Genomic DNA, 26,188 nt, shown 5'->3' with positions numbered 1-26,188 from the left:
TTGCTACTCTCAAAGCACTGTTGTAGCCCATACCCATAGCCCTTTTTGAGAAAAATTTTCTCTTCGTTCCATTATATTTTCCTCTCGCTATCATGATCATGATAACACAGTCCCAGGGCTCCGTCCCACGAATTAGTGGTCAAGGACCCCGCTGGAAAGGGCAAACGCAGCCGCAAGAAGCTACTGTGGAGCCTGCTCTAGGCGTACGCGGCAGCCATTGGTCCGCTTGGCTGACTGTACATGGAGACCCGGCCACCTCCAAAAAGGCCCTTCTCTGCTCGTCCGGGCTCTGCAGAAATCGTTATCCTTCCACAAACCAAACTTTTCCCTCGCTCTCAGCACTAGGCGCCACATTCGCCCTGTTCGCGAGCCTGCGGTTCCACGACTCGGCTTGCCAATGCGCTGAAACGTTGGCATCCTCGGCTTCCTTTTTGGCTGCCGCGCACGCCATGAGCCTCTTTATTCTCGCATAACCGCTGCTGTCGTACCGTAACTAGACCTGCTGCCGTCTTCCCGCGGGAGGACCGTTGATCAGATTCATGGTACGATGCCGTGACGTCTCTGGACCTTGCACCCCTCGCTACATGTCCTGACTCTCTGTGCAGATGTCGTCGGCTTCTACAGCTACTCCGGCTAAGCATGCCTTTGAGAGGCGTGTTGAGGGGGTCAAGTCTCCCAAAAAGTATGATATAACCCCCCATACCTTGCGTCTTTGTTACATCCCTCCTGGCAAAACTTTATATGATGAACATACTATCAATGGGAATCTCTCCGAGAAAACTCTGCGGAAAACCGATATAATCTTCTTCTTTCCTGACATTTCAAACACACCATCATTCTATTGATTTTCTTCTTCACACTACGACTAGTATAAGTTATTAACTGGCTTGTAGCGATATTAATGCCTTGATTTTGGACTATTTGACCATGGAGGGCTACCCGAATGCGGCCGCAAGGTTCTCGAAAGAGGCAAAATTGCAGCCGCAGCAGGATACCTCGGCTATCCGAGCACGACAGCAGATTCAGAATTGCATTCATAGTGGAAACATTCAGACTGCTATCGAGACTTTAAATGAGCTTGATCCTGAGGTATGTGCATCATTTTCTCACATTTCCATCTTTTTCTCTTGCCTTTCATGATTAGAACACGAGTTTTTACATGCACCACGCATATGGTTGGTTTTCCGGCCTGTGATGAGAAACACCACTTCCTTTATGATCCTCTACTTTATGCAACGTTAAATTTTGAATTCTTCATCTCTGTTGTATGCACCAGGTTGCTAACTTGCAACTTAGATCTTGGATAAAGACAAAGCTTTGCGCTTTTCTCTACTGCGCCTCCAGCTTGTCGAGCTCATCCGGGTTTGCAATGCATCGGGAGGGGATATTGGCCCTGCTCTGAAATTTGCTACGGAACAACTCGGCCCGCCAGCTTCCACTAATCCTGCCTTTTTAGAGGATCTAGAAACAACAATGGCTCTGCTATTGTTTAATTCAGATTCCTTAGAGCCGCAACTCGCTGCTCTTCTCGATCCTAGCCTGCGTCGTGATGCTGCAGACAGGGTGAATAGGGCCATCTTAGAAAGGCAGTCAACCAGACGCGAAGCTGCTATCCGCCAGCTTGTGAAAATGCGAGCCTGGGCAGAGGGTGCGGCGAGAGAGAAAGGGAACGGCCTTCCCGAGCGTCTCGATCTCGGATTAGGAGGTGACGAGTCCCAAAGCCAAACATGGCGAGGATCCGGTTCTGAAAATGGACACGAATCCATGATGACGACTTGAATAATTCAATCACATTCATAAATATGGCGCTTCCTTTTATAATGCGGATTGTAGTTTATAATGACGATTAATGCAAATGATATGATTCTGCTTGAATAATTTTGGCCTTGCACTTTGTGAATTGAATGCCTAGTGCGCATGCCGTAGAAGAAACAGCAGAGGATAGACCACACCGATCATTTGATGCCATGAGATATATAATGAGACTCCTGCGTGCGTCGAGGAGAGACGCTCAGTGTATATTCCGTAAGCAAAAATGGCAACATTACCACTCCCGTTTTTCTTTTTTAAAATGTGTGACTGCGTGAATGGAAATCTGATAACACGTTTTCTTTATCTAATATGTATATATATAGGGAGCCAAGCTTATTAGCTGCTCTATTTTGTTCGGATGTGCTTCAACTTCTTTGGTGAGTATAGGAAGTTGTTTGCGTAGGCTTTGGGTGTGATCTTTCGAGAGTTTGGCTCTTGGACAAAGTATTCGTAGCCCTGCTTCTCTGCAAAGTGAATGGCGTCCTCCTTGGATTTGAAGTTGATGTTGGTTCCCTGCATGAAATCTCCCGAAGACTGCCATCCCATCAACGGGTTTTCCCAACGGTGTCCCTTGGGCAGAATATCCCAATCCATTCGCCAGCGATCACCCCTGAAATCTCCAGATTGTGTGGCCGGCTTGGCCTCCTGGTAGATTCTGTAGAGAAAATTAGAAATGGCAATCTTTCTAATTTTCGGACTATAAAAATTAAATATCAAACTTACCGGACTGTCCTTCCTTGGAGCTCCATAGGAGCGCCAGAAATGGTAGCGGCAGGAAGAATATCCTCAGTGCCGTCCTGCACGCGCTTGGGGACCGGAGTATATGTGCTACGCACTGTTAGCACTCAGATTTATCGCAAAGAGACGGAAATAGCTGTCGTACGAGGTGGCCTTGTCGAGGGGGACGTCGTAATCGGGCTGGTTAGCACTTGGCATCGCAGGGACGACGTCGGCGGGCTTGGCCGCAGAGCTTTCGAAACGGCGGGGGATAGACGCCAGTGCGATGCGAGGGCGCATGGCGTTGCGCACCAGGCGAGCAGCCGACTGTGTTCTGAGAGACGCCATGGCGAAGGAAGCGTGCCTCTCAATTGATTGATATGGTATTGTCCGCGATGGTCATGACGGTGGTTTGCGGCGATTGTTCAAGGTGGGCTTGACAAAAATGGCGAGCGCTGATTGGCTGGTGCGGAGCGATATTTTACCGAGACGAGTGCTTTTCGGCAAGAACCTCTTGGCTGGAACATGGTTCAAATCCAGCGATTTATCGACGACCTTCGCCATTGAGCGCCTCCAGACGTAGCTATTCGCCATATTTCAGAGCGTCTTTCCTCACAATCCGACATCATGAGCTACGTCACTCGCCGAGCGCTTTCTACGCTCATTCCCCCCAAGGTGAGACTCTTTCCAAGCGGCATCCGAAATTACCTGCGCCATAATGCTAATATGCTATGATTAATTAGATTGCCTCCCCTAAGGTATGAAAAACCCCCTGCGATGATTGAAGAAGGAAAAAAGAAATTTCCTGCTGGATTACGCATATCGATACCCTTGAAAGAGCCGAGTTACGACGGAGCGGAGCGAGTTGCTATGCGACGAAAAAGAGATGCGAATTTATGAAGCGGCCGAAGTGCGGGACAATGAACGAATATTTAGCTAACGGACGATGCTTGATGTTAGGCAATTGGTGCTGCTCCCGATGCTCTGCGCATGCAGCGTGTTGTGAGCTTCTACGAGAAGCTTCCCCGAGGTGCCGCCCCCGAGATCAAGGGCAAGGGTCTTCTCGGCCGCTACCAGGCCAAGTACTTTGGCAAGAACCCATCTGCTACGCGTACGATATAACCAAATTCAAACACCCCGGATGAGAAATACAACATTGGCTAACTTTCTCCGGACTTGCAGCTATCGTGCACGCCCTGCTTTTCCTCATCGGCATTGGCTACGCCCAGAACTACTACTTCCACCTGCGTACGTATATGCGGCCGTTGATTTTTGGTGACAATCATTGCTAACGGCGCTTGCTATGTATCTAGGCCACCACAAGAACAATGCGCACTAAAGTACTAGGGACGGTTTGTTGAAGCCTCTCTCAAAAAATGATGAGCGGTTATGTAAATAGACTTAGAACGGTGCTGTCATAGACACACCTGGGCTTCCTCATGTACTATCAGACACGCATTGAATACCTTTTTTTCTCCCGCTCGATAACACTAAAGTGATGCACAAACCTTGTTTATTTTGTTCACGATTTGACTTTTTTTTCCCTCCTCTCTCCTCCTTCTCTATGCCATTATGAACCTCTACAGCGCATGAGCAGCCACGAACAGTGACGGTATAGCAATCTGATAAAAGTGAGGTTTCTTAGACCAAAACTACTACTATTCCATATCCTTAATGGATGCCAAGCCTCTAGAACATGTGACTGGTAATTTATCATCATAGTCAGCCGGTGAACGTACCTGGAATTCAGAAGGCTATGTATGCATGAGTCACTACAAAGAGGATCTGCTGATGCTGACTGGCCGCCTGACTGACAGCTGCAAAGAGAAACGGTTAACAACTAAACATCACGCATTTTATACCATAGAAACTCGTTACAGTCGTCTATGAGGCATCGCCCGCTGCTCCCCAAAAAGAGTTCAACTCCCATTCGAGCATCATATAACGAATAATATAACGAATAATAGTAGGCTAATGGTCCTCTTTGGGATCTACGTGCAAAAGTTCAAGAGCACTGTGTAGCGGCTGCTAACCCTCCCAAAAACAGCACCCGTACGGGTCACTTTAGATCTTCAATAGGCGCCTTCCCACCTCACAATCAAGCAGGCTAAGCCTCTTTGGGTGGAGCAGCGCTGTGAACAGCGACGCACGGGCCTCCCATACAGGCCAAACTTTCCCACTCAGCGCTAGGCCACAACAGGCTCCTGCAGCTTCAAAATCAGGTCGCCTTCCACCTCACCATCGCTATTCCAGACACATCGCAGCCGAGTTCCTGATACCGGTAGCTACTCAGACGACTCCTTCCCCACGAACCCGAGCCTCATTGTGAGGCCTAGGAAGAGAGATTTCCCCGAAACCTCCGTTGTGCATCTCCCCACCACCTCCACCGTCCGTCTCTCTCCATTGCCAGCCTCGTTCGCGATTCCGCAACCCCCCTCCTCCTCCTTCTTCTCTTCCTCCACCTCCCTTTGCCGATATCGCGTTGTGGCCTTGCTTCTTGTGTGCGTTGTTCTAGGCAGACAAGTGCACTCGCAGGCCCTTTTATTAAGTCGAATTTCTGGAGAGGCGACTTGATTCTGGGCCCTAGAAAGAGAGAGTTCGCACCCTTACGGCTCCTACTGGCGCACACCTGCCACAACGACGGATGATGGCCGCTGAGCCCTCCACCGACAATTCAGCTGATGTGTTTGCCTCGACTGAACCACAACCTGTGAGGCGCCTTTTTTTTCCTTGCCAATCTAGATACCAAAAGCCATCTTTATGGTGGTGTTGGCGCAGGCTTGGTTTCTTATATTCTTCTAGGTGTAACGACACTGTGCTCTGGAGATATGCTAACATTATGCTTCTTGATTCGCAGGCCACCGACTCTCAACATGGCGAACCGGTACCGCCAACACTAAACGGAGGCTCCCCCCTCCCTGAAGACATCGCAAACAAGCGAATTACGAGTGTCGAAGACCAGATCAATTCTGCCGACGTTAGTGTGAGCGGGGGATCAGATACTGAGGCATCGCGCGCAAAAGATGGCGACAAGGGCCAGGTCCGCACTGGGGCCTCCACGAAAAAGCCTGCGACGTTCAAAGCTGTTTCTGTCAACAAGACCTTCCTCGCCTCTAAAGCGAATCCAAATGTCTCATCCAAGACGAGCGACAAGCCAGCCGCGGGCTCCAGTACCCCGCCGACTGGCTCCGCCACCTTGTCCATATCACGACCACGTTTAGTTGCAAAATCGGGGAGTGGTACGGGTAGCTCAACTCCAAGGTTCTCGTCACTGTCAAACGGCGGAAAGCCAGCGGCTGCACCTGACCCAAGTGTTGTGTGGAATAAGAATAGGCGTAGGTCAACCGACGTGGGAGGAAGCGTTTCTTTCTTGGCGCTGATTTAAATGATTAAACACATGCTTACGTTTTGTCTTTTTCTTTTAGCTACACCTGTCCCGGAGCCCAAAAAGTTGACGGATGAAGAGCTCAAAAAGTATGGTATTCACATGGCTAGTCGCCTAAATGAAGACGATACCCAGGGCCAAAATAAGTGGGCGGACATTGATGACGACGACGATGACTGGGAGCCTGAAGCGATAACTTGGGGAGATGGCACCAAGACAACTCTCCCCCATCCTGATGAGATCTCGACACGGGCACCAGAGCCTACAACAGATTCAATCAAAACTTCCGCCCAGGACAAGCCATCCTCTCCGGCACCGTCAGGAGTGGCGACTGTTACACCACTACCAAAGTCTGGAGGACTTCCGTCTGGGAAAGGGCTGGTTCTCAAGAGTGCTGCTCAGGAAAAGCCAGTCCTAGTTGCCAAACCTCCAGCACCACCAGCGCCCGCGAAATCTCCATGGGCTACTCTACCGCCTATTAAGAAAGCATCGCCTGGTCTTGTAGAGTCTGCGTATCCACCACGCGGTGGTCTCAAAGAGCCCCCTTTTGCCTCCAACATGGCACCTCCGCCTCCCAGAGATCCCATGGCTGATGATTATTCACGTACCTGGAGAGATAGGTCTTCATATGGAAATAAGGAGCTTTTCAACTCGCGGTCTGGTCGATATGAGCCTGTTCCTGATCGGCGCCCCTCGATGCGATCCGATTCTCAGACTAGATATCCTGCTCTATTACAGCGTGTACCTCCATCAGAGCACCCAGCCGAGCCTTCTGCTGCATTCCAGACTAGTCGCACGGTTCAGGAAGGCCCATTTGGACGACGTAGGGGGTCCTCCAATGTCAGCGGTGGCAGTGGATCATATCTTCAACGCATTGGTAAGGGGGGCGATGGCTCTATGCCGCCACCTCCCGAGCTTCTTGGTGTCCGTAGAGGCTCTCTAAGCGGCTCTGTGATAGAGAGCCCTGTTTCTCCTGTGGCGGCATCTGTGATGAGTCAAGGACAATCAAGACACCAGCCAATGCACGATATGTCTCCTCGGCCGTCTCCCGGGACAACATATGCTGCTCCTCATCATGGAAACCCACATGCTGAGATGAACAACGGACCTGCTCCTCACCAGCTTGAAGACGATATTGAATATCAGAAGAAACTTATGCGCGAGGGCGTTGAGCTTGCTAGAAAACGCCGGCAGGAGGAAGAAGCTCGCGAAGAAGCTGCACGCCGAGAGCGTATACAAAAGAAGCTCGAAGCTCTTGGACCTCCCCCGGAGAAGAAGAGTGAAGTAAAAGATGTGCCCAAGGATCGTGAGACGAAGCCAGCGCCGAATCAGCACTCGGCATCTGGCCCGCCAGCCGAAAGCCCAACTGCAGCTGAGAAACCTCCAAGCCAAGCAGATTCTAGTAAAGATGACGCAGTCACTATAACCCGTATTGAAAAGCCCGCATTCAGTCAGAAAGACGTTCCATCGGCAAACGTCGTCCCACCCGGCCCTACAGCCAGGCGGCTATCTCACAGCCAAGACACAGAATCTACCCACGTCTGGGGAAGTTCGGCACCTCGACCAGATCGGCTCGCATCATGGAATTCTGGGGCGCCACGAAATGTCTGGAGCTCTCCAGATAACAACAACGGGCTTGGGAATGGCACATTCAATCCCATTATCGGTCGCACGCCTGCTCAGCCAGTTTCAAGCTCTAACGCACCTGCTCCCATTGCCCCTCCGACTATCGCGCAATCATCTTCTCACAATCGAAACCAGGTCCAGTCAGTAATTGGCTCGCGTACTGCTCGGTATCCAAACCTGGGTAACGATATTGCGAGTAAATGGGTGACGGCCGTGGCTGAAAATGACAAAAAATTAAGTGCGGCGAAGATGGCTGAACGAGTAGGTCGGGACCGTCAACTAGCCGAACGTGGAGTCTCAGCGGAAGATGCTCAGCCTGCAATCAAAGATACTTGGCGCCCTGTTCATATTCCTGGCGATGGAACCAGACGCGTCATGAGTTCTACTGAGGGGAAGCCAAATGCCGCAGACCCGTGGAAAGTCTCGCGAGACGATCTCGCCAGGGGCGCTTCTACTGCAGATGATTCTATTTTAGGAGGTCAACCTACAGTTATTGGTGGCGGCGGCAGTGGCTCTGTCTTGCCTCCAAATGGCCCAACAACAACTCCTCAGTCACGACCCTCTCGATTCTTTCCCGCTAGAGATGTCCGTATGGAGATCGGCATGGCTGAACCATTGCGACCCTCTTCACCATCTCCTCCGCCGCCAACAATGGAGGGCCACCCAGCATACGAAGGGGACATCACACGCCCGCATGTCTCATTACCGAAGCCGCTACCAGTAGTCAAACTGCCTCCTGCTATGGCTGCTGCTCAGTCGTCTCAAGCAAAGCCAGTTAATACATGGGCCAGCCGGGCGGCTGCCAGAGAAATTTCTCGCGCCCCTATCCATCAAAGTCACTCTGTGCGACGACCTTCTGAGACGTCACATGAAAACTGGCAAGATAAAATCAATAATCTTCTGAACGGTGGGAAGACATCTCCACCAAAACACATGGGAGTAGATCCTGCCAGTCGGCATGCGCTGGACCATACGACTACCCAGACTTCCACAACCGTATCCCTACCTTTTGTAACGGTACAGCATTCAGCGGGAATTCCACAATCATTAACTTCAAAGCCAATGGCAGAAGAATGCTTTGAGGAGCAAGAAATGGGCTCTCTTCCGCAGATCAGACTCCCACACAAGGCACCAGAAGCAGCGTGGCAACCTGCAGCGGGCATAAAATCAATGCCCAAGAGGTTTTTCGTTCAGCCGACTGTAATGGAGCCATATTATTTTGCATCCGAGGTTGTTGGCGGCGGAAATGCTGTGCGAATCTACTTCCCAGGGATGAGTGAACCTAAGGTGGCCACCATCCCCTTTTCTGCGGCTAGAGGTGGACGAGGAAGCCATCGTCCATCATCACGACATCGAGGCGGTGGTCACGGACCTCGTGGAGGCCCTGGTGGTGGAGGTAGCAGCAGTGGCAACGGCAATGGCAACGGCGGAAACGGCAACAGTAACAATAAGAGAGAATTTTCGAATAACTACGGAGATTCGACGACTTCAAATAACTCTGGTCGTGGCGGTCGCGGCGGGTACCGCAGTCGCGGATCTGAAACCTGGAGTCGATATTCTCGCGATCAAGCTGCCTAGGCTGAACGACTCACAAACACCCTTGACCACTTTCTTGGGAAGCCCCGGTCTGGCCTTTACAAACCAACAACATAACGGCACATTATTTTATTTTGATTGTCCTCAACTTGTTGAGGCACCATACGATAGCTTGGACTTTTTTACTATTAACGAACGAGGATGAGAGTTAATTATTTTTTTTACTACTCGTCGTCTTTGTGTACACTGGGCTCATCCGTCTCAGATGGCACATTGGCAAATATGTACAATTTCAACACGCGTTATTTTTGACGTACATGATTGCGCATTGGTTTTCTGAAAGATATTAACCAGTGTTCTTCAAGGCATTGCGAACGGATAAGGGAACAGAGACAAAGGAAAAGGACCAAAAAAAGAGAGAGAGAGAGAGATGATCTTCCGTCTGCAATAAGGCTTGCTAAGCTGAGCCTGATTTTCATTCTTGTATTTGCCAGCCACACTGGCTACTACCTACCTACCAGTTCTAAGGGAAGAGGCATCGTCTACAGGAGCAACAAGGAGTGAGAGAAGACACACAAGCAACTTTCGCATCTCTCACGCTCGTAGTACGACTTTCCACAATCATAACGACCAAAAACCCTCTTTTACGCGATCTTTGGCCTCTTGCCAATCTGGTAGGGCTTCACTGGTAAAACTGTACGAGTACAGATATGGAATATGGTGTCCTGGCATATCTTGAGCCCGACCCCTCTAGCTACTATTAATGGAATGACGGACATTTGGGCTCTGGAGAGCTTGCAGAGCAGGCTTCTGGCGATTGTAAGGCCCTCCTCCCCCTTTTTTGGAAGGGAAGAAACGGTTGGGGAAACAAGGTACTCGTTCACATGACGTGAAGTAGTGCAATATTCTACAGAAAATATGCCAAATGTGTTGACTTTTTTTTGCTCATTATAACTTGTTTCCTCTCGTTGTGCCATATCAATATGCTACAGTGATGTGATGTGGTTTTATTATTTCTCGTAGATCCACTATGGTTTTTTCTATCATGTCATTACGTTAATGTATCCATGCATCCATCCAACATCCTTTGACATCTGGTCATTTTTATATACGTATTCCTCCAACTCCAAACTCCCTCGGTACTTGGTATATCATTGTATTACTGTTTCTTCCCTTCCACCAACTCTTGTATAACTTGTGCTTTCTCTTTCTAAACAGCTAGAAAGAGGAGTTGCAGGGCCGTCACGTAGATAGTGCCCAAGGCCAAGTACATTAAAACATGATTACTTTGTCTAAATCTCTTCAACCGCACAGTTGGGGTGCAGAACATAGACGACATTCGCAGGCGTAGCTGATGGGCCTGCGCCATCTGTGAGACCTTCGCCCCTGAGCGCCATGAGGATGTTGTCCTATTGGAAAGCGGAATTGTTAGATCATGTAATACAGTGAGTGAGAAATAGTGATATTGCAGATAAAAACTTACCTTGACCATCTTTCTTAGAACCATATTCGCCAGAGTCTTCTCCCTGTGGTAATCTTCTTCTCCATCCATCTCCTCTTCCTTCTGCTCCAGATACCAGTTGATGAGAACGCTGCCCTCGACACCGTCGCCGGTGCCAGCCTCATCCTCGTTCACTCTCTGGACAAACATATTCATCATTGCGACATACGTGTCATAAGTGATGGTGTGCTTCTTTCTAGCAGAGGCGACTTGATCTGCGCCATCTTGGCCTTCTTCTGCCATGGCAGCATCGCCTTCGTGGTCCTCCGCGGGGGTGATGCCAGAGGCCGCATCTGCAGCGCGACGAAGTGTCTCGTTGTCTTCGTGAGTATCGTCTGTCTCCTCCATTTCGACATCGTCATGCTCAACAGAGATGATACTTTGGCGCAAGAGGTTAAACGCTTCAATCACCATTGTAGGTGAAATTTCTTCAACGCAGTTGACCTTGGCAATAGCCTCAGAGAGACGAATCATACTTTCCAACTGACGAACCGTAATTCTGTACGAGTTCTTGCCGGCACCACCCTGGGCGTCATCAGCTCGGAGCTCTTTATACTTCTCAACAAGGCATTCTCTCGCCTCATCCGTAAACTCAGGACGGAATGTCCTTGCAAAGCGGATATATCGCTGGAGTTGTTCGGTGCTGAACTCAGGGGTGATGGCCTCGTCACGGCGCTGGTGGACTCTAACAATATGCTCAGAAAGGTGGCGGTCGAATGACTCGGAGCACTCATCCAAGACTACGAAGAACAAATCAAAACGAGACATAATGGGAGCTGACATGTTGATGTTGGCGCGGAGAGTAGTTTTACGGTTATAGCGACCGCCAACCGGGTTGGCCGCAGCCAAGATACTGGTGCGCGCATTGAGCGTTGCTTGAATGCCGGCCTTGGCAATAGAAATTGTCTGCTGTTCCATAGCTTCGTGGATAGCAACCTGATCAACAACATCCATCTTGTCGAATTCGTCAATTGCGCAAATACCATTATCCGCCAGCATAAGTGCTCCAGCCTCGATGGTAAACTCTCCCGTTTCCTCATCCTTGACAACGGCGGCTGTTAAACCAGCGGCGGACGAGGCTTTGCCACTGGTGTACACTGCGCGTGGTGCGAAGGAGCATACGTATTTGAGAAATTGGGACTTGGACGTTGAAGGGTCTCCAACGATGCAAATGTTGATATCACCTCTCAACTGCATTCCCTCAGCCGTGGTTTTGCTGACACCAGACATGAGCTGTAAGAGGATACCCTTTTTGACAACTTCATGCCCATACACTGTTGGAGCAATGGAGTTGACCAGTCGAGAATAGATATGATCGCCGTGGACCATAGATCGCAGATCCTCAATCTCGGCGGGATTCATAGACGCCAAAACTGCAGCTTGGGCTTCTTCCACCGACTCAGTACCTTCCGCAGCATTACGACCATTCTGAGTAAGAGCACTAATAGCATCTGCAGCACCACTTGCAGCAGACTGGCCTGTGGAAGTGGTATCAGGTGCCACCATGCAGGCAAGGAATGCCAAGCGATAAGTCAAATCTCGAACACCAAGGGCTTTGAGACCAGAGATACCGTTACCGCCAACATCAGCTCCACGAGGCGCACCGCGGTCGTCACGGACCGCTGTAGGCCGTAAACCAGGAAGACCAAGTTGGCTGACATCCGGTACGACAATCAAAGCACCAGTAAAGATGCATTTTTCACCTGCTTTGGCTCGATCAACAATCTCGCCTCTCATAATTACATCCATAGTACGGGGCATGCTGCCTGTGGGGATTTCAGAGCTGTTTTCCTGAATGCGGACCTTCTGCCAATCGACGAAAGTGCTATGCCGGATATCCAGCTGCCATGAGACACGGTTTTGACATGTCTGGTTAGGGCATTGTGTTGGCTCAGTGTATCGGAATGTTTGTTCGACGTTGGGGACGACAGAGCGGCAGGCTTCGCAAACAAAAGTAGCCAGAGACAATTCAGGTCGTACTTCGGACGTTCTGGTAACGGTACCGGAAATAGATAGCAGCTGGCCGATGTTGGCAGCTCTCAGGCCTCGAACTCGGGAGACCAGCGGCAAGTTATAAAACGCAATAGAGAAGAGCTTATCGGTCTGCTGGTGCTCGTTCTTTCTCTGGGACACATCGCTCTGGGTTGCTGAACCGTATTGGCTAGCGCCAGAGGTGCTCAGCTTGCTGGATGCGGTGGCCTGACGATGCTCACGAAAGTATTGAGCCTCATATTTGGCAATCATGTTGTGCAGTGCGGCGGTAAGGAAAGGGAGGAATCGGTAGTATTGACGAATGATACCGTCTGCAAGACTGCCATTCTCCCAGGCGGCTAGATGCTTATAGTCGACGTAGAAGGTAGAGAGTTGATATGTTCGCATGCCCCTGATCTGGGCAATATAGTACTTGTTCGTTGTGGCGGCACTAGAGGGGGGTGCACCTGACGAAAGAGGGTCTTCGATGAAGCTGGTACCCAATAGTTAGCAACAGTCGCTGGAAAACTGCTTCAAGCGTAAAACCTCACTTTTCGATGAAGCCCTCAAAGTGCTCCTGGACGAGGATACCAATTCGGTCCTCGACCTTGGGGATACTGGCCGCATCTGGAATACGCGAGCTGCGTGGAAGCTGGTCGTCAGCAAAGCCGTCGGCGTCGCCATAATCGTCACCACGGGGCGTTCCCATGTTCTCTGACGGAGGACCCCGCGGACGAGCTGATGAGGACGAGGGGAAGCCTCCAGGCCGCCTCTGCGGGGCTAAGCCGTCCGACATCATGAAGTTGGAATCGCCGGGGGTAGCCATTGTGGCCCTGTGAATGTAATCAGAATTGGCCAAGGGCAGCTTCGGCGAGAATGCGAATGCGAGGAGATGCGCAATTGAAGCAGTGCAGGTTGGGCCGTGCCTTGGGCAAGCTGGTGCAAAAGATTATCGCAGCCAAATTTGGAGGTGAAGTGGGCTGGATTTGGTTGGAGGGAGCAACGCGCGTGGAGCGCGTTTCAGGGATCCCGGTTTAGGGCTAGCGCGACGCGAAACTTAATTGATTGCATCTACTTGGAGCTTGAAGCACTCTAGGGGTTTATATCCTACTAAATATGCTATTTCTACTGGGTGTTGATGGCCAGGTCCTTTCTCCAGTATAAATTATAGTTTGAAGAGCTCTCAACCAGGAGCACGGTGAGGATCTTTCTCTTCCTCTTTATCGTTCTTTGCATTCCCTCCATATAGTGCGTGTAGCCAGTCATCCAGAGTTCCCCTTGCTGCTGGTCACTTCACCATGCATGCAAATTGTAAAATTCAATTACCTAATTAGGTATCAAGAGGCTCTATATGCCGCCATTCATTCATCGTATTATTCAAAAATTGGGCGTCCCCAAGTCGTTGGTCTTCTGCAGTTTAAGAGTGTGGGTATCATGAAATAATCGTGGTATGGCGCAGTTGCTGGCCATCGTATCGACGCTCATTTCGCATTCTCGCCGTCCTCGGTAGAGTATGAGTGTATCTGTAGAACAGAAAATTAAAATCTGCCATCCAATCTTCTGCAATATTTATGCATAAACTTACGCTATCCGCCACTTGAAGCCATTCCTCTACACCTCTCAGATAGGGATCGGACGAAGCATCGGCAAGCACATCGTGGGACCAGACAACGATCTTGTCGAATTCAGTTACAGCGTGCATTGTTCCGATTCTAGGAGCAGATTCGTCTTCTCCATCTTCTCCGACTATCATGACATCCGGCTGCTCGGCAGTGCTAGGTTCGTCGTCTTTTCGCTGGAGAACGACTCCTCGACAGTTCGCTGGTAATGATGCAGTTTTTCCCTGAAGTTTTCTGCCTCGGATGTAGACGGTTCTGGTTTCGTCTAGAAGGAAAGAAAATATCAGTCTGTCGTTGTAAACCAATCTTTGGAGGGTTTTGTGCTCACTCTCATCTACACTGGGATTCCAATAGGCTGAAGACGGCTCGATCGACCCGGTATGGTGGACGCGGCAAGGGAGTACGTTGACAATTCCCTGGTTTTTGGTAGCTTCATCCTTGCGGATTTCGAGCATTGGAGGTTGGGCCATAGTGAATGATAATTGGGTCTTGTATGGCAAGTTGAAGATGCTGTCCCTCAGCTCGCGTCGCATTGAAAGCCAGACGCGCCACTGCTTAATTAGTTTCTTATCTAATCTGAGATCTGTCGGAGCCGCGATGCTGGAGCGTTTTCAGGCGCTAACCCGAAAATGGAGCTACCATGTGAAGCGCTACCGGGTAGCTTCTTCGATCCACGATTGTGGGAGCCGCTGCTGAAATCTCAGATCGCCAGCCAGCCACCCAGTTACACATATCGAGACAGATTATTCTCTTCGTGGACTAGTAACATCTATAGTTCGAAGTAGACAATCTATTACTGGTTATAGTTCAAGCCATGGTGGTTATATATGATGTAGCTAATATTGACTTGAGATGGTCTATGTCATTGGTCTTTGTTAAGTACTGCAGCAGAGATATTTCTTCATATTCCGGCCAATACAATCAAATTCTCTGACAGTAGCTGTAATTTCAAGAATTAGAGAAAGTAGAGAAAGAAAGTTCGAGAGCTGGATCTATATAAAGCAACACGGGCTGCTTTCTCTGTCAAACATTCCACGCGGGTCATCTCTCCCCACCTCTACTCGCTTCACTTTGTAAGAACAATATAGCAGTGGAAAACTCTTATAAAACATGTCAAAAATGTTAAGCCAAAGTATAGATAGATTGCGCAGCAATCTCGGTGGTCTAACATGGAATCCGACTCATAGGGTAGCCAAGTCATCCATTTTATCCGTCTTATCTCAAATACAGATTGGCACTCTGTTGCTGGTTGACGAATCGGACCAGACGAACTATATGTTTGGACAGAAAGATATAGAAGCAACGGAGAACACAGCTATGGGTGCTCGGCCTCGACATCGAATAAAAAACGTACCTCCTGTCAAGATTGTGATCAAGAAGGCAGAGTTCTGGATGCGACTTTTCTTATTCGCCGATATGGGGTTTGCCGAGGCTTACATGCTTAAAGACTTCGAGTGTGATGATTTGACTTCCTTCTTTCTGGTAAAACATCGCTCAATATATAACAATTTTGTATCAATTACTTATTCTTTTACAGTTATTCATTATGAATCGCGAACAGTTGAATAATGGTACTACGTGGTTTTCTCAATTCTCGTCTGTTGTGTCTAATTTGGCTCGGTCTACAAATACCCTTTCCAATGCACTCCTCAATGTTTCCGCGCACTACGACATCAGCAATGATATGTTTGCAGCGTTTCTGTCTCCAGATATGACTTATTCATGCCCAATTTGGGATTGCAGTCAACCAGACAGCGATGAGGCGTTGGAGTCTGCGCAGCTCAGGAAGCTCATCTATTTCATCGAGGGCGCAAGAATACAGCCTAGCGATCATGTTTTGGAAATTGGTACCGGATGGGGTTCATTCGCCATTGAAGCAGTGAAGAGAACTGGCTGCCAGGTGACAACCATAACTCTGTCTACTGAGCAGAAAGCCATGGCAGATAAAAGGATCGAGGAAGCTGGATTAGACGACAGAATCGAGGTGAGACTCCAGGATTATCGAGAATTGCCAGTTCCAATGATTCCCTATGATAAAATTATCTCTATAGAGATGCTGGAGGCCGTTGGACAGGATTACCTCACTGATTATTTCGACTGCGTGCACCGATTTCTCAAGCCCAATGGAGGCATCGCCATGTTCCAGTGTATTACAATGCCCGAAGGGCGCCATGAAGCATATTCTAAGTCTAAAGAGTAGGTATTGACCGAACAATTTTGGAGTTTCAAGCTTGCTAATCGCTCTAGTTTTATCAACCAATACATCTTTCCCGGCGGCTATCTCCCGTCCACCACCCAGATCCTGAACCACATCAGTCGTCAATCTCAGGGATCATTAGTCATTGAAAAGGTAGAAAATATCGGCGGTCATTATGCCAAAACACTCCGACTTTGGAGAGAAAGCTTCTTGGGTAGATTTGAGAAAACCATTCGACCTGCGCTGCTTAGAGAGCATCCTAATATGACCAAGGAAGCTATCCAAGTTTTCCGCAAAAAATGGGAGGTAAGAAAGAACACCGCATGGATTATTCTTGATACCTATTGATCCAACCAACTATAGTATTATTTCTCATACTGCGAAGCCGGCTTTCTCACCAAAACGCTTGGTGATGTAATCATCACAGTCGCTCGTGAGGGGTCATCAGAATTGATGGATGGGATTCCGTTGTAGGATTCAAAGAGATTTGTGTTCATCATGCCTTCTTCTTGGACTTCTTCTTCGAACGAGATCCGCTGGCGTTGGCCGTCTGTTTTGGAGCATATCGGTTCATATTATCCATATCAAAACCAGATTTATGCTTCCGAAACAAGAGCATGGTAGCTCTAGCATCCTCAGTGCTAGAGTGCGGACCACTTTGAATCTCGATACCAAGGATTTCTTTAGCAAGAATTTTTAATGCGGGCTTCCGTCCGTTGCCATACTTTTTGAAGGCCGGGTACTTGGCAGTATCGCGTATATTCCTTGGAGAGTGGCTGAGTTTGAGAGCATCCAAGTCATGCTTGATATCGTGACCAATTAAAATCCTGTCCTTGATGATGTCGTCGACTTCTTTTTGAACTTCGCTGAAATCTCTTGCGAATCTCATCTCTTTTTGGGATATTCCACTCACGGCCGTTCTCCAGTTGGTGACACGTTCAACCGGCTTCACATAGGAGTCGTAGAGTTGTCGCCCGTGGAAATCAACAGCACTAATGCGTGCCAGTGCAGATTCATGTCCAGCTGGCCCAACTCCTACCATCTCGCAGTCGATGGCGACATACTTTCCAATCTCAACTCCACTGGAAAGACCATGATTAACTTTGTCTTTCTCAGATGCGAGCATCATTGTGTTGCCTTTGACCCCTAGGCCATAGGCCTCTGCCAGATCCTCTGTAGAGACCTCATGATCCTTGGCCCATATCGCTAAGGAAGGAGATGGACTTTGCTTTGGCTTGTCTACCGTGGTTGAACTTTGGACGCCGCCCATTCTATGAGCAGAAGCCTTCTTCTTGCGACTTGGCGGCACACTGGATTTGCTCTCGGATTTTCCAATAGATTTTCTTTTGGCTGAGGATTGTAACTGCTCTTCAGCTTTTCGTTTTGCTGGTGGTTGGGAAGCTGCTCCAGCCTTTAATCGGGCTTGAAGTATTTTCCAATTAGAAGATAGTTCGGCCATCCTTACAGATATGGGCCGGAGAAGCTTTCTAATGAAGAAGAAGCCGCATCATGCGTTAATCATCTAAAATATAGCGGTGAACTTAATCTTGAGATTGAACTTGGTTTTGATCGTGAAGTTTGTAAAAGCAATCTCAAGCAACTATGAGTTTTATTACTATAAGCGTTACTTATGAATTTGGGGGATATCGCTGTACTGAGACACAAGGCTTTCACCGCCTTACGATAAACGATAAAGCTAAGCTAGAAACATGCGACGCTAAATAGGCCATGATATTCTGCCAGGCCCCTCGCATCGCATTCTCGGATTCCATCCAACCTTCATCAAATTTACAGACATTGATAAGGTTTCCATCATGGCTGGCGGCACCCCCCATGGTGAGCCCTCTGTCGGCTCCGACACCCCGCGCCAGAAAGGAAAGGCGACGCCGGAGACGCTGAAGATGGGCTGCATTGCTTGGGTCGAGAAGGATGGCCAGCCGCGACGAGCCGAAATTCTGAGCATAAAAGAAACAAAGTCTGGGAAGCATTTCTACTGCAACTTTGACAATTTCAACAAGCGTTTGGACGAATGGGTACCGGTTGCGAGAATCGACTTCACACAGGACGTCGAATGGCCAAATCCCGAAAAAGACAAGCCAAAGGACTCCAAAACCAAGAAAGTTCCATCAGCTCAACCGAAGAAGTCGCAAGTATCAAAGAAATCACAGAAGAGACCTGGGAAGCGCGAACAGTCTGTCAATAGCGAAGCTACAACACCGCACCCATGGACGGGTAAGTCTGATTATCACATACTGCATTATAGACGATTTCAACAACCAGTTCTGAATGGCGCTAACTGTTTGAATCGCACCAACAGATCTTAACGAAGCGCAAAGCCAGCGAAAATCCTCATCAGTGGGGCCGGAAGCAGACTCACAGGCAAACGTCAGTTTTGAAGCGAGCGCAACACCAGGTGCAGGAGACGACCTGCTCGCCGATGAAAAAGAAGAGGAAGACAAGAAAGACGATCATGGCTTTAGTCGAGAGGAAGAGATCGAAAAGCTGCGCACTTCCGGTTCAATGACCCAAAATCCGGCCGAAATTTCTCGAATCAGAAATATATCAAAAGTCCAGTTTGGAAAGCACGACTTATTCCCATGGTACTTCTCGCCTTACCCAGAGATTTTTGCGCAAGAAGATGTCATATATATCTGTGAATTTTGTCTCAGTTACTATGGGGATGAAATAGCGTTCACACGACACCGAAAGAAGTGTACGTTGCAGCACCCACCGGGCAATGAGATCTACCGAGACGACTACGTATCCTTTTTCGAGATCGATGGACGGCGGCAGCGGACCTGGTGTCGCAATCTGTGTCTCTTATCCAAGATGTTTCTCGACCACAAGACACTCTACTACGATGTAGATCCCTTCCTGTTCTATGTCATGACTACGCGAACAGATAAGGGATGCCATGTCGTAGGATACTTTTCCAAGGAAAAGGAAAGTGCTGATGCATACAATGTAGCTTGTATTCTGACACTTCCACAATATCAGCGGAAAGGCTACGGTCGTCTCTTGATTCAGTTCTCATATGAGCTGTCCAAGATTGAAGGCAAACTGGGCTCTCCAGAGAAGCCTTTGTCCGATCTTGGTCTCCTCAGTTACCGTCAGTATTGGTCTGAAAATATTCTGGATATACTACTGGGCTACAACGAGCGAGAAGAGAAGGCGACGATTGAAGCCATCTCGACGGCTCTCGCAATGACGACGCAGGATGTGGAACACACGCTGCAAGCCATGAAAATGCAAGTGTATCACAAGAGCGATCACAAAATCGTGATACCAGAGAAACTTATTGAACAGCGGGAAAAGGCAAAGCTCAAACGGAAGAGGGTTCTTGATCCACAGAAGATCCAGTGGAAGCCACCAGTGTTTACAGCATCAAGCCGTACGTGGGGTTGGTAATGTAAGTGTTGGCTTGGCAGCCAGTATGAAAAGATACGATTGTATATTGTTTATGGGAGTTTTGGGGGGGCACAGGCGCCTAGTAGGTTTTATGTTGATAGCCTTGTCTGTACTGAGCGCAATGGATGTCTCATCCTTTTTTTCCTTGTTAAAAGTTACTCTTAGATTGATGATACCCTCAACTCAAGATATATCCACCAAATGTTCATTATCCCATATCTGCTTTTGACCCTTGGATTTTGATTCAAGGCCATCCTTCTTACCTTGAATAAGTACGTCTTAACTGCGCTGTACCACTCGTTCGCCTGGCTACTTCAATACTTTTGATTATATCTACCACTTTAAATAGTAAATATTTATTAATTAATCTTCACGAAATTCACAACTGTTGGTGGCCTTGGAAAGAAACATTGAAGTTCGATTGTTTCGAAATGACGTAGTTGAGAACCTCGTAGCTTCCGAGAGCGGCAACGCAGCTAAAGCTGTCTAGCTCTGGGGGCGATAGTGCGATAGTGGGGGATTCTGTAGCGCATGCAGCAGCTGCTGTCAGCCAGAGCTTCTACACCTTCGAAGCAGCCATTCTTTTGTTCCTCCATCCATAACACTCGGAATTGGAAGAGGGAGACATCGCATTGGGGATTCACCTCGAGTTCAACAAAAGGCCAGCATGTCTCTCCAGCTATTCGCAGCCGCATTGCTGGGCATCGGCGCAGTGACGCCGGTCCATGGTCGAGACGACTCGCAAGTTCCTCTGCCCAACTACGCTGACTTCTGTCCTGATTATGCGCTCTACTCTACATATCCGCAGTTTGTTCCAACCCATTTGCCTGTTATTGTATCCCATTGGCATCTAGACCTGACCAAAAACGTAGTCGTCCCTTCAGCACTGGCCCGCTCGCCTTGCCTTTCCAGCGGCCCAGCCCACAATGCCGGACGTTTCAGTCGGACGAAATCGAGAGGGTCATCAAAGAGGTAACGTCCAGAATCAAGGACCCAGATCTGGCACGTCTTTTCGAGAATACCTTCCCCTCTACGACGGATACAACCGTGAAATTCCATACCAACGGCGAGAAAGAAACGGCCTTTGCCCGTCTTGATGGGCGGCGGCAAGACGATGGCGCATGGGAGGGACCTCAGTCGTTTATCATCACTGGAGATATCATTGCAGAGTGGCTGCGTGATTCGACAAATCAATTACGTCCTTACCAGGCCCTGGCCAAGAAAGATCCCGCCATCTTCAGCTTGATACTCGGCGCGATCAACACGCAGTCCGAGTATGTCATTCAGTCGCCGTACTGCAATGCGTTCCAGCCACCTCCAATTAGTGAACTGTCCGTCTCTGCTAATGGTCAGGACGATCTGGTGCACCCGGCATACGAGCCGAGCGTTGTGTTCGAGTGTAAATACGAGCTCGATTCCCTGGCGCACTTTTTAGCGCTGGGAAATGACTTTTACGATCACACCCAGTCAACTGACTTTGTAAACAAACGGTGGCTTCTCGCCGTCGAGACTCTCCTGGGGGTATTGAAGCAGCAGTCACAGTCGACATTTGATCCGGAAACAAACCAATATGAAAGAAACATCTACACTTTCCAGCGTTGGACTAATTCTGGCACCGAGACACTCAATCTCCAGGGCGTCGGAAACCCGCTGAATAGCGACACCGGGCTGGTTCGCTCAGCGTTCAGGCCAAGCGACGATGCTACTATTCTAGGCTTCTTCATTCCGGCAAATGCCATGATGTCTGTGGAGCTTGGTCGGGCTGCCAAGGTGTTGCAGGCCGCGGGTAAGAAGACGCTTGCTGGAAAGCTGACCAAATGGAGCGAGCAGCTCCGTGCTGGAGTATTGGAGCACGGTGTTATCAAGCATAAGAAATATGGCGATGTATTCGCCTATGAGGTTGACGGATATGGTTCTTCCATCTTGATGGATGATGCCAACTACCCTTCGCTTCTTGCTCTTCCAGTGATGGGATTCTGTGATGTGAACGATCCAGTCTATCAAAACACCAGGAAGATGTTGTTGGAAAAGAAGGGCAACCCATACTACTTGAAGGGCAAAGCTTTCCAAGGAATCGGAGGTACGTTATTTCCCACCAATTCCAGCAACTGAGGATACAATAATCAAGTTCTAACGCATCTTGTAACTTTTAGGACCTCACATTGGCTTGGAAAATGCCTGGCCTATGAGCCTGCTGCTTCAAGCCCAGACTTCAAACGACGACAAAGAGATCAAGGCATGTATCGATTTGGTATTGAAAGCATCCCCTCGCGGCCTTATACACGAGAGTGTGGATGTCAATTATGCGACCCAATACACGCGAAGCTGGTTTGCTTGGGCGAACGGCGTCTTTGCTGTGACGATTTTAGATTTGGCAAAGCGGAAGCCGCATTTGGTCTTTGGGCCCGGAGCTGAGCCGTATGAGATTTAAATAAATTGAGTGAAATGAGTAAATAAGATTCCTCTTTTATATATAGTAGTATAATGAATATAGCATGTTCAAGCTCTCAATACAGTTGGTGACTCAAAGAGTTCTCAGCATATGCAAACCCCACACTTGACACATGCATTGAGCTTCAACCAATGACTCCACAATTTAGTCTTCTCTGTATAAGCCTGTGAGACATCAGAACGGCAACGAGCAAGTCTCGGAAGTTCGGTAGAGAGTATATGGATATTACTACTTCCCGTCCCTTTTATGAGTCCCCGCTCTCATCGCCATCTCCAGGAGCTAGCCATCCTTACCCCAGAATATGCGCCTTTTGCGCGGCATATCGCGGTGTAAGGCACGCCCTACACTAACACAAGCTTGTAACTTCAAGTCCCACAACGGCAAGCAGCTCTCATTGAGATTAATAGCTCCAAGCAACTCTCAAAGACTCACTTCCTTGCATCTCATTGCGACGAAATCCACGGCCAAAATGTCTAGCCCAGGCGCTCCTCCTCCAGCAGCAAAGCCAAAGCAAATCAATTTATTGCGCGGATGGCCTTCACCTGATCTCCTCCCCGCAGATCTCCTTTCAGCAGCCTGCCAGCGCGTTCTGGCAGACCCTGTCGAGAGCGTCCCCATTCTGCAATATGCACCTGACCCAGGTTACGAGCCGCTGAGGGAGAGGCTGGCCCAGTGGCTCGGCCAGCATTATGGAGTTGAGCCGGATGCCAATCGCATTTGTATTACCGGCGGCGCAAGTCAGAATCTGGCTTGCATCCTCCAGAGTTTCACAGATCCGAATTACACCAGGGCTGTGTGGATGGTTGCTCCTTGCTACCACTTATCGTTCAGCATATTCGAGGACTCGGGCTTCGCGGGAAGATTGAGAGCAGTGCCAGAGGATGACGAGGGGTTCGATATTGAGGAGCTGGAGAGGAGGTTGATCGCTTGGGAGAGCGCAGAGAAGCTCAAGTCACAACAGGAGGTGAGTATAAAGAGTCATTCCCCCATACGAATGTCTATCCCTTGCCATATGTTTTCGACCCAGTTTATTGGAGTGAATTTGGAGCAGTAGAGCTGACATTATTCTCTTCCTTTCAATTTCTGCTTCTCAGCCTAAGCCGTTGAAAAGTCATGGCCCGTTTAGAAAATTCTATAGGCATATCATCTACGTTGTGCCGACATGCTCCAACCCATCAGGAAAGACAATGTCAGTCCACCGACGCGAGAATCTTGTTAAACTAGCTCGGAAGTACGATGCTCTCGTGATCTGTGACGACGTCTATGATTTCTTGCAGTGGCCACTCGTGGGGCCTACTGCTATTGAAAGACCGCCAGAAATGAGACTACCCCGGCTGTGCGATATCGACATGTCATTGGGTCAGGCAGAAAATGATCCTCAAGGTTTTGGACATACAGTGAGCAATGGATCCTTTAGCAAGATTGCGGGACCAGGCGTTCGAACGGGATGGGCAGAGGCTACTCCAGCTTTTGCTTTAGGACTATCCAAGACGGGATCTTCCATGTCTGGCGGTGCTCCAAGTCAGCTTTGTGCCGCGATGCTGGCCGATTTGATTCGGACTGGCGAGCTGGCGAACTTTATCGAGACCAAGACTCGGCCGGCATTACAGAGGCGACATAAGATTATGATGGACGCTGTAAAACAGTACTTGGTTCCCTTTGGTGTCATACCACGCGAATCCAGCATACAGGGCGAGAGCGTTTATGGTGGCTATTTCGTATGGCTTACACTGACTCAGGGGCCACCAGGACTGCTAGTCTCAGATGCTGCATTAAAAGAGGAGAATATCGTTCTTGGAAGAGGAAACATGTTTGCGGTTCGAGGGGACGAAGAAGGTGCGAAATTTGACAACGAGATCAGACTCTGCTTCTCCTGGGAACCCGAAGAAGCGCTTGTCGATGGCGTCCGGAGACTTGGGCTCTTGTTACAACGGATGCAGGCCAACATCGGTTATTATGAGAAATTAGTAGCGGGAGTCAAAGATAGTGATCGTCCCGTCAGCAGTTGGGTATAATTTGAACTCAAGTGAATAGCAATGGATGAATTATGATGTATTAATGTAGATGGATAGCATTAGCTCTGTTTCTCTCCTGGTCTGTTTGTCTAATGTGAGATTGGTTACTTCTTTGAGAAGAATGACATGATATTGCCTTGACTCCCACTCTTCGCAGCGGGTGCTGCCTTCTTTGACTTCTGTGTTGATGAAGCGGGTGTTGCTGAAGGCGTCGGCTTCGTGGCTGGTGGAGGAGCTTCGTCTTCAGAGAAAGACTCCCATGCAGCCTCCTGGATGGTTACTGTATACGAGATTTAGCCAAGTCCTGGCGCAAATATGATCAAGCAGCTTACCCATGTATCCCTGATCATCCAATATGCGCTTTTTCTTCATAACCCGCCGCTTACCTCTCCGGCGGCCATTGCTGGAATTTGATATCACCTCTGCAGGCTCTTTGTCCTCTTTAAGCTGCTCGGGTTCGGGTTCGGGTTCAGGCTCCGGCTCCGGCTCCGAGGCCTCTTCCATTTCCTCATCTGATTGCTCGTCTTCCTTCTTGGCCTCTTCCCTTTCGTCTGCTTCGTCTTCAGGATCTTCCATCATACGCAAAAGCTGCTCTTCACGTTCCTTTCTTGTCCGTTTCAATGCCTCCAAGTCTATTGACTTAGAGCCGGGTAGATCTTCCTCATCAGCTTCGCCATCATCAGACAGAGCCATGCTAGTGTCCTCGTCTTTAGCCTTGGGTTCAGGCTTAGGCTTGGGAGGCTTTGCTGCTGCTCTGGCAAAGGATTGCATGATACCTCCAGAAGAACCTCGTTTTAGTGATGCAGGAGGTTTCTTTCCAGCACTTGATGATGGAGTGGAATCGGCAGACGGAGCTTCTTTAGTCTCTTGCTTGACTTTCTCCGCTTGAGTGGGTTTTGGCGTGGCCGATTGTGTCTCCTGTTTGGCAGTTTTAGGTGCACTCGGGGTTGGGGCAGGAACTGAAACTGGTGGACGGCCCTTTCGGTCCTTCTTGCGGGCTTTGGGATTCGCGATTAATCCATATGTGTCCAGCATTTTGGCAGCATCTTCAACCTTCCTATGCTCAGACAGCGATTTTGAGACGTCAGATAGCAGCGCCAAGTCTCTTTGAGGGAAGGGAGCCAGGCTGTAAATATGCAGAGATGTGACTTCTTCATATTCGGCCAATGCATCTACACAGACCATTAGCAAAAACTGCCACTGCTTCACTCTAGCACTGTGGTCTGACCTTTTAGACCCTCTTCAGCTACTATGGTAACTGTTTTGGTGGGAGCATAATCAGAGAGAGGTTCAGGTTCAGGTACTGAGCTGTCCATCTCAGCATCGGCAGCCTCTGGCTCTCGGTCTTCCGTTTTGGATCCATGGATTAAGTAGGTGGCATGAATCGAGTTTGCTTTAGAAGCATTCTGACTCTCATAAAATTCATAGAGTTTTCTAAAATCTGTATCAGACAATAATTCATAATAACATCATAGGGAGCTGAATTTACTGTTTAGCAACATTCACCCGAAGGTTGAGCGCTCTGCTTAGCAGACGATATGTCACCTGCGCCAAACATAGATTCTTAGTTAGAGATTCCCAGCACTTATTGCAGCAATTGAAAGCGCATCTAAACTTACCGGCACCTCCTCACTCAAGAGCCGATCAGAGAGATACTTTTTAGTGTCATCCATGGCTGCGCTCTTTCGTTTAGTCTATAAGCCAAAGGTGAAAGGCAGACTATTCTGTATAGCTGGTCACGCAAGCTTGCAGTCTCAACTTGGTAGCTCTCCAATTGGGCCCACGCGCGTTCAGCACTTAACACGAACTCACGTGGCTGTCAATTTGATCTGTCCGCTTTGCTGCATATTTACCTCTTTAATGCAGACAAACAACCTTGAGGGCCGCTTTAGACGCTGCATCGGGCTATGCATTTAATACGTATATGCATATAACAAATTAACTTCCGA

General features: G+C 48.9%; 12 protein-coding genes across 12 annotated transcripts; 7 read left to right on the top strand and 5 right to left on the bottom strand.

Annotated features, from left to right (window-relative positions):
- Positions 1-170: 170 nt before the first annotated feature.
- Positions 171-1,968, top strand: GGI43DRAFT_187862 (CTLH/CRA C-terminal to lish motif domain-containing protein). Its single transcript, XM_083199914.1, has 4 exons — positions 171-542; positions 606-682; positions 894-1,089; positions 1,297-1,968. The coding sequence occupies exons 1-4, from the start codon at positions 540-542 to the stop codon at positions 1,777-1,779; spliced, it is 759 nt and encodes a 252-aa protein (XP_083057396.1). The 5' UTR covers positions 171-539; the 3' UTR covers positions 1,780-1,968.
- Positions 1,969-2,157: 189 nt separating this feature from the next.
- On the bottom strand, positions 2,158-2,877 carry GGI43DRAFT_386726 (ETC complex I subunit conserved region-domain-containing protein; the record flags this gene model as incomplete). Its single annotated transcript, XM_083203833.1, has 3 exons — positions 2,158-2,467; positions 2,536-2,640; positions 2,696-2,877. The coding sequence occupies 3 exons, from the start codon at positions 2,875-2,877 to the stop codon at positions 2,158-2,160; spliced, it is 597 nt and encodes a 198-aa protein (XP_083057395.1).
- Positions 2,878-3,067: 190 nt separating this feature from the next.
- Positions 3,068-4,225, top strand: GGI43DRAFT_413472 (F1F0 ATP synthase subunit f). The gene is made up of 5 exons (XM_083206910.1): positions 3,068-3,204; positions 3,273-3,287; positions 3,490-3,640; positions 3,712-3,777; positions 3,843-4,225. Exons 1-5 carry the CDS (start codon positions 3,157-3,159, stop codon positions 3,866-3,868), a joined length of 306 nt encoding a protein of 101 aa, XP_083057394.1. The 5' UTR covers positions 3,068-3,156; the 3' UTR covers positions 3,869-4,225.
- A 948-nt stretch (positions 4,226-5,173) lies between these two features.
- Positions 5,174-9,118, top strand: GGI43DRAFT_424909 (uncharacterized protein; the record flags this gene model as incomplete). The annotated part of the gene is made up of 3 exons (XM_083208434.1): positions 5,174-5,239; positions 5,387-5,864; positions 5,955-9,118. 3 exons carry the CDS (start codon positions 5,174-5,176, stop codon positions 9,116-9,118), a joined length of 3,708 nt encoding a protein of 1,235 aa, XP_083057393.1.
- A 950-nt stretch (positions 9,119-10,068) lies between these two features.
- GGI43DRAFT_413467 (MCM DNA helicase complex subunit MCM6) lies at positions 10,069-13,570 on the bottom strand. Its single transcript, XM_083206909.1, has 3 exons — positions 13,100-13,570; positions 10,560-13,041; positions 10,069-10,485 (listed from the first exon to the last, which is right to left on the bottom strand). The coding sequence occupies exons 1-3, from the start codon at positions 13,372-13,374 to the stop codon at positions 10,369-10,371; spliced, it is 2,874 nt and encodes a 957-aa protein (XP_083057392.1). The 5' UTR covers positions 13,375-13,570; the 3' UTR covers positions 10,069-10,368.
- Positions 13,559-14,712, bottom strand: GGI43DRAFT_413465 (ribonuclease H2 subunit C). Its single transcript, XM_083206908.1, has 3 exons — positions 14,496-14,712; positions 14,134-14,432; positions 13,559-14,071 (listed from the first exon to the last, which is right to left on the bottom strand). Exons 1-3 carry the CDS (start codon positions 14,698-14,700, stop codon positions 14,030-14,032), a joined length of 546 nt encoding a protein of 181 aa, XP_083057391.1. The 5' UTR covers positions 14,701-14,712; the 3' UTR covers positions 13,559-14,029.
- Positions 14,713-15,136: 424 nt separating this feature from the next.
- GGI43DRAFT_187625 (cyclopropane-fatty-acyl-phospholipid synthase) lies at positions 15,137-16,943 on the top strand. The gene is made up of 4 exons (XM_083199910.1): positions 15,137-15,649; positions 15,705-16,363; positions 16,415-16,670; positions 16,728-16,943. Exons 1-4 carry the CDS (start codon positions 15,278-15,280, stop codon positions 16,836-16,838), a joined length of 1,398 nt encoding a protein of 465 aa, XP_083057390.1. The 5' UTR covers positions 15,137-15,277; the 3' UTR covers positions 16,839-16,943.
- GGI43DRAFT_187606 (3'-5' exonuclease) lies at positions 16,614-17,945 on the bottom strand. Its single transcript, XM_083199909.1, has one exon. It carries the CDS (start codon positions 17,821-17,823, stop codon positions 16,861-16,863), a length of 963 nt encoding a protein of 320 aa, XP_083057389.1. The 5' UTR covers positions 17,824-17,945; the 3' UTR covers positions 16,614-16,860.
- Positions 17,946-18,093: 148 nt separating this feature from the next.
- GGI43DRAFT_187586 (NuA4 histone acetyltransferase complex catalytic subunit ESA1) lies at positions 18,094-20,163 on the top strand. Its single transcript, XM_083199908.1, has 2 exons — positions 18,094-18,596; positions 18,682-20,163. Exons 1-2 carry the CDS (start codon positions 18,179-18,181, stop codon positions 19,770-19,772), a joined length of 1,509 nt encoding a protein of 502 aa, XP_083057388.1. The 5' UTR covers positions 18,094-18,178; the 3' UTR covers positions 19,773-20,163.
- Position 20,164: 1 nt separating this feature from the next.
- On the top strand, positions 20,165-22,340 carry GGI43DRAFT_187573 (glycoside hydrolase family 125 protein). Its single transcript, XM_083199907.1, has 3 exons — positions 20,165-20,579; positions 20,645-21,852; positions 21,926-22,340. The coding sequence occupies exons 1-3, from the start codon at positions 20,440-20,442 to the stop codon at positions 22,201-22,203; spliced, it is 1,626 nt and encodes a 541-aa protein (XP_083057387.1). The 5' UTR covers positions 20,165-20,439; the 3' UTR covers positions 22,204-22,340.
- A 353-nt stretch (positions 22,341-22,693) lies between these two features.
- On the top strand, positions 22,694-24,239 carry GGI43DRAFT_386717 (pyridoxal phosphate-dependent transferase; the record flags this gene model as incomplete). Its single annotated transcript, XM_083203832.1, has 2 exons — positions 22,694-23,188; positions 23,319-24,239. The coding sequence occupies 2 exons, from the start codon at positions 22,694-22,696 to the stop codon at positions 24,237-24,239; spliced, it is 1,416 nt and encodes a 471-aa protein (XP_083057386.1).
- Positions 24,240-24,343: 104 nt separating this feature from the next.
- GGI43DRAFT_386716 (DNA polymerase subunit Cdc27) lies at positions 24,344-25,912 on the bottom strand (the record flags this gene model as incomplete). The annotated part of the gene is made up of 5 exons (XM_083203831.1): positions 24,344-24,519; positions 24,572-25,411; positions 25,468-25,673; positions 25,729-25,784; positions 25,859-25,912. 5 exons carry the CDS (start codon positions 25,910-25,912, stop codon positions 24,344-24,346), a joined length of 1,332 nt encoding a protein of 443 aa, XP_083057385.1.
- Positions 25,913-26,188: the final 276 nt, after the last annotated feature.

The sequence above is a fragment of the Trichoderma evansii genome (genome assembly GCF_050947405.1).
Source record: "Trichoderma evansii strain SZMC 28006 chromosome Unknown GGI43scaffold_21, whole genome shotgun sequence".
Lineage (NCBI taxonomy): Eukaryota > Fungi > Ascomycota > Sordariomycetes > Hypocreales > Hypocreaceae > Trichoderma > Trichoderma evansii.
This window is presented reverse-complemented; position numbering and strand designations above follow the sequence as displayed.